This window comes from Anarrhichthys ocellatus, unplaced genomic scaffold (assembly GCF_004355925.1).
Source record: "Anarrhichthys ocellatus isolate YVR2014 unplaced genomic scaffold, GSC_Weel_1.0 scaffold56, whole genome shotgun sequence".
NCBI lineage: Eukaryota > Metazoa > Chordata > Actinopteri > Perciformes > Anarhichadidae > Anarrhichthys > Anarrhichthys ocellatus.
The window spans coordinates 821,555-842,687 of NW_022280086.1; the positions used below are offsets into that span (position 1 = coordinate 821,555).

General features: G+C 41.8%; 1 protein-coding gene across 3 annotated transcripts in view; it reads left to right on the forward strand.

The window, feature by feature from the left end:
* The first annotated feature begins 2,168 nt into the window (after nucleotides 1-2,168).
* The window catches only part of ap2a1 (adaptor related protein complex 2 subunit alpha 1), a 28,101-nt gene continuing 9,136 nt past the window's right edge, over nucleotides 2,169-21,133 (forward strand). For 2 of the 3 annotated variants that reach the window (XM_031871083.1, XM_031871084.1), the window contains exons 1-13: nucleotides 2,169-3,006; nucleotides 6,827-7,038; nucleotides 12,264-12,457; nucleotides 12,643-12,772; nucleotides 12,953-13,054; nucleotides 13,666-13,925; nucleotides 14,333-14,501; nucleotides 15,728-15,865; nucleotides 16,172-16,354; nucleotides 16,956-17,053; nucleotides 17,134-17,365; nucleotides 18,335-18,523; nucleotides 18,663-18,817. In XM_031871083.1, the coding sequence (XP_031726943.1) occupies nucleotides 2,940-3,006; nucleotides 6,827-7,038; nucleotides 12,264-12,457; nucleotides 12,643-12,772; nucleotides 12,953-13,054; nucleotides 13,666-13,925; nucleotides 14,333-14,501; nucleotides 15,728-15,865; nucleotides 16,172-16,354; nucleotides 16,956-17,053; nucleotides 17,134-17,365; nucleotides 18,335-18,523; nucleotides 18,663-18,817 (2,129 nt within the window). In that variant the 5' untranslated portion in view covers nucleotides 2,169-2,939. The remainder of the gene's footprint in view (nucleotides 3,007-6,826; nucleotides 7,039-12,263; nucleotides 12,458-12,642; nucleotides 12,773-12,952; nucleotides 13,055-13,665; nucleotides 13,926-14,332; nucleotides 14,502-15,727; nucleotides 15,866-16,171; nucleotides 16,355-16,955; nucleotides 17,054-17,133; nucleotides 17,366-18,334; nucleotides 18,524-18,662; nucleotides 18,818-21,133) is intronic. The other variant, XM_031871081.1, reaches the window with a different exon arrangement.

Sequence of the window (21,133 nt, forward strand, 5' to 3'; positions counted from 1 at the left end):
TTTGTATGCGTTTTGTGTGCGTATGTGTGGTGGCAGAGCATTCCACGAGTGTGCTGCCTTCACAGAGAATGTAGATTTGCTAAAAGAGCTTGACCTATGTGAAATGACACAAGCACCTTTTGAAGCAGATCCAGTGAGTCTGCTGCTTTGAGTGCTTTGTTTAATCACTAAGTGGAGGCGGGGCCATACCATGTACAATTTTAAAAACCAGACGCACATCAGTGAATTTAATGAGGTTCTCCCAACTCAGGATATGGTGTTTGATGAGGATATTGCAGTGATGGTGACTTTTTGTTTTTTTATCAAGTGTTTTTAGAGCTTGTTTATGGAGAATATTAATAGATTGTAATGTTGTGCTGCTGGCTTGTGCCCAGCTGGTTAAGCAGTAGGTCAGATGGGGGACAATCCTCGCATTGAAATACAGTTTCGCAGCCTGCATGGTTAGACTGTTTCTTATATATCTAAAATTCACGAGATTACATTTTAAGACCTTAGTCACATGTATTACCTACTTTTTAAAAGAGAGATTAGAATCAATAAAAATTCCTAAATATTTAAAATCTAACACTATCTGTAGCCTCTCACCAGCAACATAAACATCTAGCTCGGGTGACACTTTGCAAGCCCTCTTTGTGAAGAACATACAAACAGTCTTTTTAACATTCAGGTGAAGGCAGGAATCTGCAAGCCATACATTTGTCATTGTGGACGTGAGTTTAAGTGCAGCTTATCAATCAATCACTGTATCGTCAGCGTACATTTGAATATCACACCCATTGCAGACACCCGGCAAATCATTAACTGAATAATAAAGGTCCTAAAATAGAACCCTGGGGTACTCCCACGTTCAATCTCAGAGTAGATGATGAAACATCACCCACTCTGACACACTGGGTTCTTCCTTCAAGGTAGGATTTCAGCAAGGCAAGAGACTCTCGGGAAAAGTTAAAATTTGACAGTTTATTAATCAGGACATTGTGATTAACTGTATCAAAAGCCTTCTTGAGGTCAAGAAAAAATGCTGCTAGAAAAACCGCTGCTACTACACCCCCTTTATCCATTTTAAGCTTCACATTCTCTAAGAGGAAGCAGTTGGCTGTTTCAGTCGAAAGATTAGCCCTGTAACCAAACTGCATAGGATGCAGATGATATGGAGAGCTGTTGAGTTCTTTAATAAGTTGCTCTGCAACACATTTCTCAGCAATTTTGGAAACAACAGGGAGGATACTGATTGGTCGATAATGAGAGACAGGGGCGTTTCTAGGATTCAGAGAAATGGAGGGCTTAGCCCCAAGGGCAGTGGCATGTTTGCGCACAATGTGCGCCGCAATTTTATTTGGGGCCGGTGATATCCATTGTTTCAGACAGTTCATAGATTGGTTCAATCCTAGTGCCCGGGGTTTATATCGTTAAGTATGATGTTAGGCTATTGGATTGTAATTTGAAGGGGGAGAAAACATATAAACCAGAGCGCACGCACATACAGGGGGGGGGGGGGCTGAAGAACATTTTAGGGGGGCTTCAGCTAGGCCTAACGACGCCCCTGTGAGAGACATAGGTTGAATCTCCTGATTTAAAAATGGGTGTTACTATGGCTGATTTCCATCCTTTCGGAAACACACATTGCCTGAGGGTGAGCGAGTGTGCCTTTGTGTTTGTTAATTCATTCAAAAATCTCGCCAGTTAAGCAAAGATTCAAGGATTGTATTTATTGACATTAACATTTAAAAACAAATCGCGTGCTCTCCTCACTTGAAAGCATATACTGTGTTTGATAAGGTCAAACAGACAGCAATTGCTGCAAAAGCTGATCGTTGATGACGAGCATGGTGACGATGCATGTCAACAGTCAGTGGCCAATAAACGAAGCTCAATGCCAAAGATGATGGAACGTGAACCTTCGTGCTACCCCCGCTGTCTTTCTATACAGTGTCCCATTCGCCCTATATACCCGGTGCTTGGCTTTCAAAATACAAGTGTTCGTGGCCTGGCCATGGGTGGAGCAGGCATCTTTGGGCACAGTGACAGCCACAGTAGTATTGGGCTGATATGAATAATATATATATATATACACAATAACGCTGATTCTGATATCATAGCCACTGCAAGGTGGACCAATCAGCGCTGGTCTGCGTTCAGTCAACGGAAAGAAGCGTACGCGTGCGCGAATGCGTCGCGCGGTCACGCTGTTGGATCTGCTGTCACGAGCCTTATCCATCCGCGGAGTTGAGGCTGGAGAATTAGAACGGACATCAATTATACAGCACATTTTATTTACCAAATTTAGAGCGTGGTAAATAGAGCTTCGCTGTAATTTCATATTGCTGATTGGCTGTTAAGACCATCTTCTTTATTCCGGTCAACCGGTGATGTATTCCAGTCCTTGAATGATATTGCTAGCCAGCTAGCTAGCTGTTAAGCTAGCTCTACGGTGCTTGACTCGAAGTAACTTAACGTTATATTCTCGGACATTCTTTTCACCAACACATCTGGACTGCCTTCGTCTGAGAGACATCCAACTAGTCGGTGGTTTTACATCTTGTGCATTTTTACATGAGATGTTATGTGCGTCGCATCTAATGTTGGCTAACGCTAGATAAGTATTGAATGAAATAACGTTAGCTTGTCTTAGCCAGCGGAAACGAGCCAGTTAACGGGGATAACGTTAACTTATCCTGCTGCTGGTTGATCCACCGTCGTCCAGCTAATCTAGTGCTATCTGAGCTAGCGACCTGCAGGCACACAGTGAGTTTGTAGGTAACAGCCAATCATAAAGCTGTAACGTTAGCGAACGACTCTAACTACAAAGTAGTTGGCTAACGTTACTACTAAACGTCAGGTTGGCCATCTGCTACTCCAGTCCGGTGTAAAGAGCTGAGCGACGTCAGTCCGTTTTACCGATACCGTTAAGGCCGGAGTGAGGACCGGAACCTGCAAACATGCCGGCTGTGTCGAAAGGAGATGGAATGCGCGGATTAGCCGTTTTCATTTCGGACATAAGGAATTGTAAGTGATATTTTCTTTCATTCTTGTTACTGACTCGTCATTTAGTGCTAACGGTATCCTTTGACTTTACCCGTGTTGCTCGTTGAACCCTTTGCATGCTGTAGTGGAATGACATGTAGGGCACCACAGCACAGAGCTGTTGTCGCCTGTAGATGCCTCATTTTTACTAGCTGCTAACTAATCATTAATGTAAAGCAGATGTTGCCTGTAACGTGACCATTTTACCACCACCTGAAACAATGTTTATGATGCAGAAAACGAGGCCTTTAGTTTTTGAGTGTTGGCTGTTGCTTTGGTCAAATTGAAACTATAAACATCTGTATGATATTAGAAATCCAGATGTCTACGGTCATTTGAAAACGGAGGTTCGTTTCACAGTTGAAAAGTGGCGTATGTGTCATTATTTGAAACTGACAGCATGACATTCCATATGATAATAACTGACTGAGACCGCTCTCTAAGAGACTAAAGGCAGCAGAACCACAACCTGAAGGTCCTGCAGTAATCCACCAACAAGTACAATGAATAAGACATCATCAAATACATCATTGATTAAATATAGAAAGTGGATTAGTATTATGTCATATTTCTGCATACATTTACAATATAGATGTTCCCTTTTTAATATTGAGATATTGATTCCAACTACATTGGCCAGAACTAGTTTCTGTAGATGGCAGTTTAGAGCAATTAGGCTGATAAACTAAATGATTGATGAGAAATTGATGTAGTTCAGTTGATCGCTTCACTAAAGAAGACTCTTCACTCTGTATGATGCACATAATATCCTCCATCAGGGTATGTGTAATTATATATTGTGATACCGGTTTATCATACGTTTTACATTAATAATTCAAATTAATATAATGGCTGTTGATGTGGGCAGCACATATAAATAAAGGCTGGTCTGTAATAGGAGCGGACAGGAGTGTCTGTGTGTGGCTAATCCATTGCATTAAATACCTGACTGTTTCCCACAATGAGAAAGGGTTAGATGGGACAGTATGGCACTTTGTCTGACTGTTGACAAATGTATTTAGTCTCAGTATATAATATATCACCCAAGCCTATACAGAGCAGTGAGAAGAAATGAAAGAATGTATAGGTGTTTATTGGACTTATTTTAGCAAAGGTTTTTGCCAGTTTTCTTTTGCCAACCTGCAATTGGATCCAAAGTGGAACTATCTACATGTGCTTATTTATCTATAAAGGTTTTACTCTACTTTGTACATTTTTTACTGTAGCTACCGACCATAATACCTCCAACAAAGACAGCGGCTTTTGCACAACAGTGCACCCAGTAATGATTGAAGCATTAGACAGTTTGGCTGAGGTTGCTGTGGTTGTTGTTAGTTATTGAAACACAAACTGGTACTTTCACCCACCAGCCTTGTTGCTCTTTGGCTATTGCAGTCATTTAAACAATTGTGTTTGATGGGAGTTTCGTGTTGTTTTGTAAACAAGGTATTTGTTTGTTTATTTTTCCAGTTGGATTGAGAATAGCTATTACTGGAGATTAAGACACTAAATGATGTTTAACAATGATTCCTTAAAGCTGTTAGGCCTGAGAAATGTCCGCCAAGTCATTTTGGAAGCTAGTCGTTGTGTTTTTCTTTTCAAAACATAAATGATTAGCCCTCAATTGTGTGTCTATCTGATTACCACTACCTTTCAAAGTTTTGTGTTGATAGTTTCAGTGTTGTTGCAACATTAATACAAAATCATGTTTTCTGACTAGTATATCCTCCAATTAGGGCCGGGCTGGATCCGAATATCCGACCATCAGAAAAGTTCTTCGGCCCAGTGGGAAAGTGTGGGCTGAAGTTGTCGATAGCTTCGGTGCAAACCCTTTTACTTTAATCAGCAGGTGGCAAGCAAGACACGGGAACGTGGCTCGGGTCCTGAGGACTAAACTGTACGGCTTTTCAATTGCACATCTCACTCCACAGATGTGCCCTCATTTATGCAGCCATCTGCAGTGGCTCCATGCAGCCAAACTGCAGTTCACTGTCTAACTCTTCATGTTGACTGTTTTCTACCAGGAGCACTGATGCTTCCTATTTTTAAGAGCTCCAGTAAAAAAAATAGGAGCCCCACTTAATCAACTTGCAACACAACACATTGTCTTAACTGTATTACTGATAAAGGCAAGGCAAGTTTATTTGTATAGCACATTTCAACAACAAGGCAATTCAAAGTGCTTCACATAAAACCATTAAAAACATCAAAACAAATAAATGCTTTGGCAATAGACAATTTGTATAAATAACAATGTGCTTAAAGTAACAGGGAGAACAATATGACTGTTTGTTTGGAGTTCAACAATGTGAAACGATGCTTTTTTAAACATAGATTATAATATAGTGAGTGGTCAGGTCTAGGGCCTTGGGCTCTTTCTGTCATACACAAACATACTCTCTCTTAAGCCCCTGTCTCACAGCCTGTTTAAGGTGGGATTATTCCGCCTCACTATTCTGTACGAAGGGTACGTAGGTAGACTGGGGGGATAGAGTAGTTCGACCGCTGAGCTCGCAGAGTAGGTAGTCCCAGAGGCGAGTCCACGTCTGTAAAAGGGAAACGTCAACTCTGTTATATTATGTTCTCCTGTGATACCAGTGTGCTATGTGAAATCACACTCTGGGCAGCATTATGCTGCTGTTGTTTGGTTCAGTGTGAAACAGCAAAGCCAGCGTAACGGCAGATCTTCTCTCTTCTTTCGTTGTGCGCTGTCCAGAGGCAATATGCAATTACAACTATCCAAACTGATGACAATTATTGTTTTGGGATTGCAGGTATTTGACTCGCAGTCAGAGGAAAAGCTGTAAAACATTGGATGACCACATTTAATTTGCTATATTCTTAACAATAAAAATGTGCTTTAATCCCTGCAGTATTAGGAAACTTATCAGGAAATGTTGGGTTGTCATCAGCAACAACTAAACACTGAGCTGAAAGTCAAACGGTAAAATAAAGCTGATATCTGTAAGTACGAACAGGGACACACACCCGTCTGCCAGTCCTGGGCCGCTGAGCTTGCCACGGTGCGTCTTGTCTGAACAGCTCAATATGTTAACCAATTTAATTATATATCTATAGATATCTATCTATCTATAGATATCTATCTATCCATCTATAGAGATCTATAGATATCTAGAGATCTCTATAGATAGAGATAGATCTCTATAGATAGATATAGAGATCTATCTCTATAGATGGATCTCTATCGAGATCTATCTATCTCTATAGATCTCTATCGAGATCTATCTCTATAGAGATCTATCGAGAGACCAACTAACTTTGGTTGCCTGTGCAACCAAAATGGATGCACTTTGTAGCCAGCCATTTGATCTGCAGCCAGCCATGTTTGAAATGGAAATGGACTGAAAATAGAATTGTGAAACCTTGTTTTGTACTTTGCTCTTTGCTGTTTCGACAGAGTGAGGGGAGAGAAAAGATGCAATTTGTTGGCCTCGCAGCTTAGTGAATCCAGCTATTATGCCAACTTGGGGTTCAGAACTTGAAGTCATGACTAGTGGGGCAGCTAACTATTTTTTCTTGTTAGCATGCATCTAGTTGATTTTGAAGCTATTTAGAAATGTTGGCATTTTGTGGCACTGTTGTGAAGTTATGAAACAATCAGTTAATCAGATAAAAGTCAGACAAATACGACAGATATTGACTTACTGAAAATGATGGAAGACATTCTCACCCTGAGCACTTGGTTTCCAGATGGTTTCTTTTTTGATTCTAGAAAAATATGGAGTCCATCATGTCTATGTTTTAAAATTCTGACACGGTCCTACTTCCTTTCCCCTGTCAGGTAAGAGCAAGGAAGCCGAGATCAAACGGATCAATAAAGAGCTGGCCAACATTCGCTCCAAGTTTAAAGGGGACAAGGCTCTCGATGGCTACAGCAAGAAGAAATATGTCTGCAAGCTACTCTTCATCTTCCTGCTTGGACATGACATTGACTTTGGACACATGGAGGCAGTCAACCTGCTGAGCTCCAACAAGTACACCGAGAAACAGATCGTAAGTCTTCCGCTTGTTGTGTGTGTTTACAGCATTGATTGGTTGACGTAAAACACAATTTTCAAAGTTGACTCAAGTCATCAGTTTTATATATTGTTCACAATATAGCATTATCAGGGACCGGGGACTAGAAAGCATTAATGCCAATCTCCTGATCGCATATTTGACTGAATATTGGCCGATAATGATTGGCAGTAGAACTTTATTTCATAATGTGTGTAATTAATCCGCTGTTCACATGCATTTGTGCGCTTGAGACACAAAGACTTGAGGTGGCATTGCCTACAAAACAGCACGACTGACGGGATATAACTACAAGTATGGCTCAACCAAATACCTCAGCCATTTGGTGTCTTTGTCTTTCTCTGAAAATATGTGTTCAGTCAGAGCAAAGTGTGTGATGCGTTACCCAGTCCATGGGGGGAGGGAATCATTTGAAGGTACAAATTCAGTTCAGAGTTTTTACTTATATTTACTTAAAATATCTTAATTGACTGTCAGTCAGGTATTATTCATTTCCAGCAACCCTCAAATCAAAGAATAAAGACACTACGCACAATTTAGGTGTATTTTCCCTTTAACTCACGAGATGCAGGTAGCATGTTTTATCTTAATGTGAATATAATTCATTTAATCTCATTTCCATGATGCAATATGTGTACTTTGTTGGTATCTTATTCTGAAAACCGGATGTTCGTCTGAAGAAACCGGATGTTGTCTCACGTTAATCTTTCCGTTAACTTTCAAAGTCATTCGCTCGCTCCCGATCTGCGCCGTTTGAATGAGTTTACCGTGAATTTCAGCATATAGGTGCACTAACATTTAAGTGTCTGCTGAGTTGACCACAGTCTCGCAGTCACAGGTCTGATTAAGAAGCGCTCCATTTATTTATTCCTTTGGAAAGTTCGGGGGCATTTTTTGCCCCTCTCCTAGTGATATCGGGGGCAAAATTATATTTCTTAGGGGCAGTTTTGCCCTTTGCCCTCGCGTATTTCCGACGCTGCAGTGGTGGGCCGTCAGGGCCAGGTAAGCTTTCTCTGCTGGCCTAAACAGAATCACAAAGTTATAGCTATTTTATAATTTAATCATTTTTCTTAAATACACCACATGTATTATAATTTATAAAAATATTTTTCCCATTATCTTATTTTCTCATTGCATAGCTACTGTGTTCCTCAGTTGCTCTGCTTCCAGTGCAGCTTGTTTTAAGTAGAGCTTTTATCCAATCAGATTTCACCTCTGTGTCTCTAGGTAGAACAGAGGCCCGAGGCCTGCAGACTCACAAGTGAATCCCTTTGCAGTTTAAGTGAATGGGGACGATATTGTTGATTGTCATAGTCTTCAACCAATCACATCTTTAGTTTGACATGTTGGGCGTATTCTTTGACGTGCCAGAGCCTTCTAGCTGGCCTAGCCATACGTGATTGGTCAGTGGGCTAGCCTGACATGTTGGGCGGTGACAATCCCAATATCTGCTGCCTCTGACATTTTAAGCCCTCAAACGCATTAAAACGTATTCAAGAAATACAACTGGGGAGGCTCGACTGTCTTCACTGGCGTCCATGAATGGAGAAGGACTTCTTACTGGAACTAAAACACACGGATGTACTGAACAACCGTGAGATTAAACTCTTTGTTAACAAAGAAAGGAGGAAGGACTTTGTCTTTAAATGGTAAACAGCAGCTCTGGTAAGTTAAATGTGTTTGTTTTTAGATCTGCAGTAGCTTCAATATGCTTGTTTATATATTTTTTGTACAACTTGTTTTTATGTAGATGGATTTTTGTTTGGTTTAATATGCAGTGTTTCCCCTACAATTGTATTAGGGGGGCGCCCCCTTGAAGGTGGAGTTAATTTTGTTTTCTATATAGCTACATATCAGAACAGAAGTCATTTAGGTTCCCTTTCCTATAGAACAGGTCTATACCGTGTTCTTTTATTAAACAAACTAAAGTAAATGCGTACATAAATAAATAGACGGATTAGATAGATAGATATATAAAATACAAGTCAATGAAAGTCAATATTAGCACAAGCATTTATGTGTTTTCTTCAAAGGACATATCATTTAGGTTACAATTCATTAAACATATTTAAGTGTGCAGTACCTCTTTAATTATGATTCTAAATGAATGTGCCACTTTGAATGCCATTTAAAAGATGCACACATGGTTTTATGTTCTAAATGTTAAAGCAGAACAAATACCTCAGCCACTGGGACTATTTCCTGATTCTATGTGGCGGACCATTTTCTCAGGAACAGGAAATGTTGAGTAAGCTAAATAATGTTGAGTCAGGATCTTTATTAGTAGAGCTGACTGCTGTACCAACAAAGACAGCAGAACTTCTCCTAAGACAAGTGGACACTGTCTGAGAGTTCTGTAGTTGTTCCTTAGGATAGCAGCCATGAACCAAATGTATTTTAAAGCTTTTAAAATGTTTAACCCTGTGGTTGTATAAATACATTTACCCAGTAAAAATGATTGACTAATTTTAAGGCAAACAATTCATGAGATTGTAAACCGAGCTACACTGGCAGATGCCACGGTCCAGTAGAATCCGTCTCGTCGCATGTTCCACAAAGCTCAACGATAACGAATGTTTCTGTCTGTCTACAACCAGCTGCTCTAAAGCTCACTTTGTGAGTCGGACCACAAAAATCACCCCTCCCTTTGACGGCCACAGTTTCTGCCCTAGGAGGCTGAAATGTGGCATATAGATGAAGTGTGTTGGTGTCGTGCCAGAGAGAGGTGCATAACTTCTAAATGGATTTGCGTACCATGGCCAAACTCTGGAACCTTTTGTCGTAGACTCTTGTGGGAGGCATCGTTGCACTCATGTGGTTGCAGCTATTGCAACTGTGTGCCTGATGACCAATATTGTGTTTATTTATTATAAAATTTGATGATAAATGTAGTTTATTAAACTAAAAGCCTGTATTGGACTTCTTGGTTTACATTATATGTTTAAGCTATGCACGACTTAAGGTCTTTATAGACCGAAATAAATTTATGTGAATAAATCATGCGTCCATTTAAAAATTCAAGCCCATCCATCTCTATGAGCCTATCCACACCAAATCTGCAACTTTCGTATTTTGCAGTGTTTTTTTTCCATAGCTGTTTCAATTTCTGCGAATTTCGGATGCCGATAATGAGCCAACCAATAAAATGACTTACACTCTTGCCCTCAAAAGCTTTTCTCGGATGTCAGTCATAATTTTGTTCATACATCACATAACAATATGGATATTAATCTCTCAAATTAGTGTGTCCTTTTTCAAACAACGGAAGATTATAAAAGACAAAACATAAAGTCACCATCTGGAGAACTGAGTTTCCTACAAAAGAGGGATGATCTTACGTCATGTACAGGTCCGTGCAAGATGGGGAACAAACTGCTGAAAATGTTGTTTGTGAAATGTTAAACACCAATAAATATGGAGTTCATCAGAATCGTGCGTTAGATATAAACATGTTGTGAACTTTGTTCAATGCATTTTGACTGCTGGAGAGGGAAAGATGCATGCAATGTTTCTGTAAGTTGCATATTATTCATAATAAGATAATCCTTTATTAGTCCCGCAGTGGGGAAATTCACAGGATCACAGCAGCAAAGTGGACAGTGCACACAAGATACAGAGCAAAAAAACGAGCAACAAGTAATATAAATAAGTAATAAACAGTAAGAATATCAACTAGTAAAAAAGTACAAAATCCACAGGAACTAAAATATTATATATACAGACAGGGTATTTTATTGCACAGTGTGTTTCTGTTGCACAGATTTATAGTGTTGTGTGTCTACTGGGAGCACAGCTGGTTGTGCAGCCTGACAGCGGCAGGAAGGAAGGACCTGCGGTACCTCTCCTTCACACATCGTGGGTGAATCAGCCGGTGGCTGAAGGAGCTGCACAGAGCTGCCAGGGCGTCCCGCATGGGGGTCGGAGGTGGTGTTCATCAGGGATGATAGTTTAGCCATCATCCTCCTGTCTCCCACCACCTCCACCGTATCCAGTGGACACCCCAGCACACTGCTGGCCTTCTTGACAAGTTTGTTCAGTCTCTTCCCGTCGGCTGTCGAGATGCTGCTGCCCCAGCAGACCACTCCATAGAAGATGGCTGATGCCACCACAGAGTCAAAGAAGGTCCTCAGGAGTGCTCCCTGCACTCCAAAAGACCTGAGTCTCCTCAGCAGATAGTCTGCTCTGACCCTTTTTGTAGAGTGCGTGTATGTGGTCAGTCCAGTCCAGTTTGTTGTTCAAGTGAACACCCAGGTACAGTCATGATTGATGAAAACCAGTGCAATGAAGCTCAGCATTTACGCTAGTTACAATAACATGCTTCATAGGAACTGTGACCTCAATCTAACTCTTCTACACAATCTTGCGCAATTGTAATATGGAGCTTGTCTCCAGTGTGTAGAGTGAAGCGTCTGCCTGGGTGTGAAAGGTTTTTACGTAAACGATCAGTCACAAAAACGAGAAGACTGCTTTCTAGTAAAGACAGATGTAAACAATACAGGTTTCAAACTTTTAGGAAAAGCTTTGCAAATATTTTTTGAGGAAGAAAATGCATTCATGTCTGTTAGTCTTCAAAGATGCATGCAATTCATTTTGGTGAGAAAAACTCCCCAGGACACCTAAAGTCCATCCAACTTCAACTAATACAGTTGTTGCATCCTACGGTGACCATGAATTGCAATGTCGCTGGTTCGAGTCCAGCCCGGGACCTTTGTTATAACTGTGTCTTTCCCGTTTCTCTTTCTCATCATCCATCATCTGTCAGTTGGTCAAAGGTGACAGATCTTCCCTGAAATAAGTCACACCTTCATGAAGGTTCCAATGTTGTGTTTTAGAGGAGTTGATTCAGCTTCATGGTGATTGTGGAGGCTGCAGTTTCTGTCAATACGACAAATACAATCCATTTTGTAGGAATTGTAGGAAATGTATTGTCATACCAAAGCTCTGACTTGACATATTTAATCTCAGCAACAGATTTGAATATTTAGTGACTCTAATGTTTTGGTGCCACCTACTGGTTATAGTGATCCAGTCCATGTGATCCATGAACCGGACACTGATTGTCCACATGTATTATCAATATGAACAAGATGATATTGCTCAGTGCTCAGCCAATGAACACTGTATTTCTATCCCTGCTCTGGGGTTTGATGTCTCCACTGTTCTCATTGGTGTCATTGTTCTCTTGTTCTCTGTTACTCCAGGGCTACCTGTTCATCTCAGTGCTAGTAAACAGCAACAGTGAGCTGATACGTCTGATCAACAACGCCATCAAGAATGACCTGTCCAGCCGCAACCCCACCTTCATGTGCCTGGCGCTTCACTGCATCGCCAACGTGGGAAGCCGCGAGATGGCCGAGGCCTTCGCCAGTGAGATCCCTCGGATCCTGGTTGCTGGGTGAGTGTTACTTCTGCTTTAGAGGCTCAGAGGAAGTAAATGTAATGGAAACCATCCCCTGTTGTGCTGTTTTTCTTTGTCATGACTTGCTGTAAGTGATGAATCCAAGACAGTTTTCTATCATGTCGCTTTACATCACTGTGACTTCCCTTGGCTGCTGGTAATATGAATGTGATGCACCGCAGTGATACGATGGACAGTGTGAAACAGTCAGCGGCCCTGTGTCTGCTGCGGCTCTATAAGACCTCTCCTGACTTGGTGCTGATGGGTGAGTGGACATCGCGCGTGGTGCACCTGCTCAATGACCAACACATGGTGAGCACACATTTCAGAAGAGTGTAGTTACATGATGCAGCCTTGTGGTGCCTGTTTCTGTGTGCATCTTACATTGAGTTGTTAAAGAGATTAAATGATTTATATCATCAAGACCGATGTTGATTAGCTAACGCCTTTGTTATGTGTTGAAGGTTGAAACTTGTGTGTCCTTTGTTTTAGGGTGTGGTGACAGCAGCGATCTCTTTGATCACCTGTCTGAGCCAGAAGAATCCAGATGAGTTCAAGACATGCGTTTCCCTGGCCGTTTCCCGACTTAGCAGGGTGAGTGTGTGTTTGTTTGTGGGTGTGTGTGTTTGTGTGCATGCGTGTCATGACCAATCGACTGTAAAGAGAAATTTGAAAAATGATTGTGGACATTATGAAGAATCCAGTTATTCTTCATGCTTTTCTGTCAATGTATTCTCTTCACCACTCGGGGCTTCTGAGTCGTTTGTTTTCATAGTATCACAAAATAGATTCTCTAAGGTGTTTAGATTGACAGCATACATTCCTGTCAATCCAAAATGTTTTGCAAAGCATTGACAGCACTATTTTCTATGAAATTCTGATGCACTCAAACAAGATCAAAGAATATATGTTAAAGTTAGGCTTCCCATGTGTAGACCACTGATTTGCTTATTACCAAGAGAGTGATGTTTGTGCACTTCAGTGTCAAAAAGTGTTTTAAAACAATTCATTTTTAAGCCAAAAAAACATTTGCAACCTGACTCGATTCCCATGTTTCCTACAGTGGACACGGTAAATTCTGCTCATTTCTGGGCTTCCTTTATATAGTAAGCTGCATTTTGCCAAGACAGTTAAGCAGTGTCTTGCATGGGTTCAGTTTAGCCTGGCCATAATATGTCCTAAGAAAAATTCTGTTGTCTCTCCAGATTGTGTCGTCGGCCTCCACCGATTTACAGGATTACACTTACTACTTTGTCCCAGCACCGTGGCTCTCTTGCAAACTGCTGCGCCTGCTGCAGTGCTACCCTCCACCAGAAGATGGCGCTGTCAAAGGCAGGCTGGTAGAGTGTCTGGAGACCATCCTCAATAAGGCCCAGGAGCCACCCAAGTCCAAGAAGGTGCAGCACTCCAATGCCAAAAATGCTATCTTGTTTGAGGCCATCTCACTGATAATCCACTATGACAGGTGAGTATTCTGAGCAAAAGGTATTCAAATATTCAAAGAAGACCTTGAGTATTATGATGGGCCACATGTGTGTCTGTCAGGAAAGAAATGGCATTTAAAATACAGAAAAGATAGACAGTTATTGTAGGGTTTTTAAAACAAATTAGGATTGATGTTGATGAAACTAAAATCTTACAGGTTCGTTATGGTGGGTTTTCAAATGCATGTTCACACTTGTTGCATTAATTCAGTATGACTAACGGTTAAAAATACATTTTATAGATCTTTCTTTTACTGTATAATAATTATTTTTGTTATTGTGGTCAGTGAATTCAAATTTCAGCCGTTCTTGCTTAGTCCTAACTGATCTGATGACACAGAGTTTTTCCCGGCTGCCAGTGAAGTAAGTCTTGGTCTCTGTTCCACAGTGAGCCAAACCTGCTGGTGCGAGCCTGTAATCAGCTGGGCCAGTTCCTGCAGCACAGAGAGACTAACCTGCGCTACCTAGCTCTGGAGAGCATGTGCACTCTGGCCAGCTCCGAGTTTTCCCATGAAGCCGTCAAGACGCACATCGAGACCGTCATCAACGCCCTCAAGGTGGTGTCTCACACTTGGAACACTTTGCAGTGTGACTTGTACCAGGCTACACAGTGCTACCTGTACATTTCCACTTCACAACAATACACTATAATAGGGATGCTAGTTACAAAAAGAAATTCTAACTGACAGCCGACCCTTGTTAACTGATCATTACCTGTTTACTGGCAACATTATTGCCTTGCATGCCGGGGCGTTGTGGTGAAGGGCGTAACAAACTGCAATGAGCAACTGAGTTCCCAGCTGCCACGGTGTTTGCATGTGTTGTTGTGGACACTTGCAGCAGAGGTGCAGTTAGAACTTTAAAGACCCCCTTTGAAAACGAGATGGCACATTTCAAGGGGTTATTCCTAATTAATGAATTTCCAACAAGGTTGGTGGTCCATTAAAAAACATCTAGAGGGAATGTATTGTGTATAACGGAGGCTTTGTTTACTCCAAAATGAATAATCAGGATACCAGCAGGTGCATTGTCATATCCCGACTCGTATGTCAAACAGCAAAACCCGACAGTAAACCACAGATAAGCCTTGCAGGCCCGTTGATAGACCTACTCCGTGGCATTTTATGAGCAATTATTTTGCATGTCAATGCATTTTTCCGTTTTTGATGTTTCATCATGATTACTTTGACACAGAACACGAATATAACGCAGCAAAAAAAGCTAAGGATTTTTTTTTTCCCCGGAGCAAGGTCTATTTTTCCCACAGCGAATAAATGCATCAACCAATTGTGTTGTGCGGAACAGGTTGTGTTTAAAAGAATTATAAAACAATACAGATCCCGAACGCAGACGGCCAAACTTTATTTCGTCTATCAACTTTACAAAGGCAGCCAGGTCCATTTCACTCCCAACTCGTCAAATACCGACAGTTGGTCAGTGCCCCTCGGCGTCTGATTCCGACGCACCGCTTTAATGTGGTGGGTGGGAGAGGAGGTGGATGTGTCAAAGCACAGGACTTTTGTCCAGGAGACAGTTATTCGAGTACATTGACAATTTGTCACGTAAGGCTTTAGTCATGCGACTCCTTTGAATCAGCTTCTTTTAATGCAAAAATTGGTCAAAGTTTTTATTTTCAGTTAAATGGTTAATTATATATAATAACTGGTATACTGGCCAGACTGTGTGCACGATGCACACATAGTTAAAGAGTTGTCTGTAGGTCTGTCTTTAACTCATTTGCTTCTTCCATGTTGTTACTGTTGGTCTCTCTCTGTCTCTACAGACTGAGAGGGATGTGAGTGTTCGACAGAGGGCAGCTGATCTGCTGTACGCCATGTGTGATCGCAGCAATGCCAAGCAGATCGTAGCCGAGATGCTCAGCTACCTTGAGACGGCAGACTACTCCATCAGAGAGGAGATGGTGGGTGTTAAGAGTGTGCCGTGCAAGTTTTTGCGATATGTTATATTCTTTTTTACCATTCTATTCCTCTCTAAATGTCAAGTGAGAATTGGTGAAGGTTGTTTGTTTCCACCAGCTGTATACTGAATTAATCAGGATCAAAAAACCGTCCAGCAGTGTTTAGAAAACATATTCATTCTGACAAACCAAACAGTTAACCTTAATTTAAGTCTCACATTCAGCAGTGTCCAAAAATTGTTTGTTTTTTTTCGCACAAAATGACAGCAACAGATGGAGCAGTGATTTGCTGTGCCTTTCCTCATTCAGGTGCTGAAAGTGGCCATACTTGCAGAGAAGTATGCTGTGGATTACTCCTGGTACGTGGATACCATTCTTAACCTCATCCGCATTGCTGGCGACTACGTCAGCGAAGAGGTGTGGTATCGCGTCATTCAGATCGTCATCAACCGAGACGATGTGCAGGGCTACGCCGCCAAGACGGTCTTTGAGGTACCACTACATAATACAATACTCCACACACGATACTCATTTTTACTGGATGGAGCTTGAACGCCCAACAGTGTAACTAAATGGAGCCTCCGTACCTGATCTGTACGGCTCTGGTCAGTCCGTTATACAGCAGCTGTTGCTGTTAACCTGCTATTCTTCCAGAAGGTGCCCATGTCCACTAATTGGATGTTTAGGATGGTGTTTGTTGACTGGGTATTTGTTTGAAACTTGTATTTGAGATTGTATCAATAAACTGCTTGACCTATTGGACACAGTAGCAAAGCAGGATTAAAACCTCCCGTGAAGTCGCCATAATCACAGATTTCATCAGTCACACTGGTGTAAATGTCATTTAAAGAAACTCATGAAGTCATTAAAGAAACTCAGGACATTCAATAAGGTGGTAGGATTTTAATGTTATGCTACAAAGAAATTTCCCGGTGTAGTGCTTGTAGCTTAGTTGAAGAATTGCTGCCCATCGTGGCATGTATTAAACAAAGGAATTGCATTTGTGAGGAATAAGGGTAGATTCAATTGGTCGTTTAGCACTGTTGTAATGAATGAATTAGGAAACAGTAAGTTGAATCATTGTCTCTTCCAGGCCTTGCAGGCCCCTGCCTGCCATGAGAACATGGTGAAGGTTGGAGGCTACATCCTGGGAGAGTTTGGTAACCTCATTGCTGGTGACCCACGCTCCAGGTATGTTGGTTTTTAACTGCCAGGGCTCCAAGTTGACTGTTGGAAATGGTAAATAGTAACGTTGCTGTCCTTTCATCCAGCCCCCTGGTCCAGTTCAACCTTCTCCACTCCAAGTTCCATCTGTGCTCCGTTCCGACTCGCGCCCTGCTGCTGTCAGCGTACATCAAGTTTATCAACCTGTTCCCAGAGACCAAGGCCACTATCCAAGAAGTGCTGCGCTGTGACAGCCAGATCCGCAACTCGGATGTGGAGCTGCAGCAGCGTGCTGTCGAGTATCTGAAGCTTTCTTCCATCGCTAGTACTGATGTCCTGGTTAGTTCTGATGACCCTGTTGATGATGACTAAACTCAGCTCAGCTGCAGTAATAATGATACAATAGACGGTTTGTGTTATAACTAGTGCTGGGCTACGATTACAATTTTTAATCGCGATTAATCGCATGATGTTTTTGCGATTAATCTCATTGTTATGCGCAAAGTTCAATAATGAATTCAAAAGTAATGTACTGCGCACTTTTATTTTAAAAGTACTGCTATATGAACAAAAGTGCAATAACATTTGGTTTGCAAACACTTCAAACAAATAAGGTTCTTTTTAACAGCAGTATTCCCTTTACACAGTAGCAGTTATAATACAGTTATAATGATTCTGATAATAGATATTCAGCCTGTGTTTTTTTTTTTTTCATGTTTGTTAAATTCTCAGTAGCGATAACTAAATGATATGCTTATTATACATATTCCAAACAAAAACACTTTAAAAACTGTAAAAAAAACGATTTAAATGAATCATTTCTTTTTTGCTTTTTTTTGGTATTTTGGTCAGACACATAGGCAACACTGATTACCGTAATATGTGTGGTATTTGTTATAAATGTACGTTGGTACATAGAGGGTGATAAGAAGCTGTACATGGAGGGACTTAGGACCCAGGGGAATGTAGGTGAAGGAAACAGAAAGAGACCGAAGAGACGCCACACAAACGGCTGTTCACCGCTCACTGCCGGCCGGCGCAGTAAAATAATTGTCGGCGTTAATTAATTAATGCGTTAACTTACCCAGCACTAGTAATAACAGAATTGCCTTGCTAGGCAGCTAGAAACAGCTTCGGTCCATGTTTACTTCCTGTCAGCTTATGCCATTCACATACTCTGCAACATGAAATGAACTGGGATACACTTGGAATATTTACGTTTACAACTGTAAAAAGGTCTACATTTCCACATGTCATCATTTCTTTCAGTCCAAGTCCACAGCAGGATTGTCCTCTCTGTTCCCTTAGGCCACTGTACTGGAGGAGATGCCTCCCTTCCCAGAAAGGGAGTCGTCCATCTTGGCCAAGCTGAAGAAGAAGAAAGGGCCCGGTGCTGTGTCTGTGACAGACCTGGAAGATAGCAAAAGGGAGGGCGGGGAGTTGAATGGAGGGAGCGACAGGGGGCCAGACTCGGTAGCCATGGCTGCCTCCAACGCAGTGAGCAGACTTTCTGAAGGGCTTGTTCCCAAATCAACAGAATTTCTTGATTGCTTCCAGCTGCCTTTATATATACCAGCAGCTGTCACCAAAATACCACATTGTCATGGCCCTACTGCAAGTTTCCTTTGTTTTCCAGTCCACCCCGTCACCATCCGCAGACCTTCTAGGGATTCGTTCAGCAGCTCCCATTGGTGCTGCTCCAACCAGTGCTGGCAGCCTATTGGTGGATGTGTTCTCTGAGGCAGGGCCTGCCGCACCCTCTGCTGCTGTGAACGACGACGGCTTCCTAAGGTGAAAAGTCATCTCTTGATATACAGATGTAGAATCCACTGTAAGCCAAAGTCCAGTATGACGCACTACAATAAGGCTTGCTAATAAGTGTCTTGCTGTCAAAGGAGAGAAACTGTTTGCTTGAGACAGCATTACTGTAGAAATGATCCCGAGTCGTTTCACAATACCAAGTCTGGTCCCATACTTCTATTTATCTACATATTGATGGAATATGTATCTGATTGTGTTAAACTGTAGAGCCAGCTGTACTGAATGAACACCAGCAGGCTGAGGTGGATAAAACAGTTCAGTAAAGGCCTTTGATTTCTACAGTTCTGCTGCCCTCACAGCAATTACAGGGACCAGTTTCCCATTGACATGACGTTTAAGATACCAGCTTACTGAAAACAAATGACTAACCCGGATACTTAGTATGTAGTCACATTGTCGGTTGTTGTTAACAATACAGCACTCAAAATTCGTCCCTCCTCTCCGGCTCAATGAGCGAGAAAGAAAGGGCGGGAGAGAGAGTGCAGCAGTGGTCGAGGGAGCTAGAGAGAGAATGAAGAGAGGGACTGATGTTAGTGAGAACAAAGTCGTGAACCAGAAGAATAAAACGGTATTTTGTCATCTGGTAACGTTCCAAAGCACAAATATACACATCCACACCTCACAAACCTGCAGGAAGGTGACAGATTTTGAATGATTGCAGCCCAAGGCCAGCTTCATCTTCATCTGTGTCTGTCTGTGTCTACACTCAGTGACTGACACAGACCGACATAGCAGAACACAGCAGAGAGACTGCCGGGTTTGTATCGGACACTAAAGAGTGCCACATACCTTGAGCCGCTGTAAGCGGCGAGATTGACCCGGGAATGACAACGGGCTGATGATTACATCCCCACCTGGGGTCCAAATGCTCTTTGCTGATGCCCAGAAACGTCCCAGACACATCAAAAATAGAAGGAAAGACACTGACTGTTCAAAAAGTGGCTCTCATACTGGATTGGGCTAAACTGGTCTTCGAGCCTAATGGAGATGAATGAATTGGTCATATACTTTTGTTCCTGTCTCAATCTGTTATTGTAAATAGTTGTGACGTTTGTGGTGCGTTTGCGCCGTTAGACTACGATGCAACTAGTTGTAATGTGTCTGTGCTGGTTGTCGCTCTGTTGGCTCTGTCTTTCTTTGCTCTATCTTTGTCTTATATGGACATGTCAACCTGAAGACATTCGTAGTCAGATACTGTATGCTGATATGACTTATTGAAAATATGATAACCGTTCCAAAACTTTGAATCTGTCCCTCGCCCTCCTTCCTCTCTTTGCAGTTAGCTGTGTTTTTCTGTAGCAGTGCTTTCCAGAAATAAACTAGTTCTAGACTAGTATTTATGTCAGTATTTAGGTTAGTGTTTGATAGGTCAAGTTGATACTCGGAGGTATTTTGTAGTAGATATTAAGGATAACAACTTTATTCATGTAGCACCTTTAAATACAGAGTTTACAAAGTTCTTTGACACACAAAGCAAAAGCAGGATGCAAGGCAATATAATAACAGCCAAACAAACCTGCCATAATGTGTGTATGGTAACATCCAGACTGCCTGTTAGATACACATTGCTGTCAATAAGTCCCTTGATAGGTAATGCTATAGCATGGCTTAACTATCTAATATAAATAGCATTAGTAATTCCATTTAAGACTCTTACTTTACCTTGTTCCCTGTCTTTCCCAGAGCTGAATGATAGAAAATGTGTTGGTGCCAGACTAGTATGGGAATGTTAGGAGGGATATGGCTTCCTCTACATGTATTTACCTGTAGAATTCTTCTTAACTGACTATCTAGCCACTGCTACATCAGGGAATCATTTGGTTCCGTTTGTGCTCCACTGTGACCAAGTGGTCAGTTCTTGCCAAAGTAATGAGGTCATGGTGATCACCGTGAAAGTCTCTTCAGGAAGGTAAGATTGGGAATACATTGCCTTCTCAGATTCAGTCCTTTCTTTAGAGTGTGACAGAGAAGAAGTGTGTTGTAAGCCTAGCAAGGAGGAAAGGTATCCGTGTGCAGTGGAGGGGCTGCTGTGCTGAGTCAAAGTAATGGAGGAAAACACCGTTGGGCAGTGGGTGTTGGTTCGGCACAGGCTGTCCAGTTCCACAGCAGTCTGAAACCAGGAAATGGTGTCGACTTTTCTTCATGGTTGGCAGGTCCGCTACACTTGTCTGTTCTTTTTATCTTGCTGTGTATGTGACTGTCTTTCGTCTTTTTCTCTCCTCTCTTTCTCTTCATTTCCGTGTGTGTGTGTGTGTGTGTGTGTGTGTGTGTGTGTGTGTGTGTGTG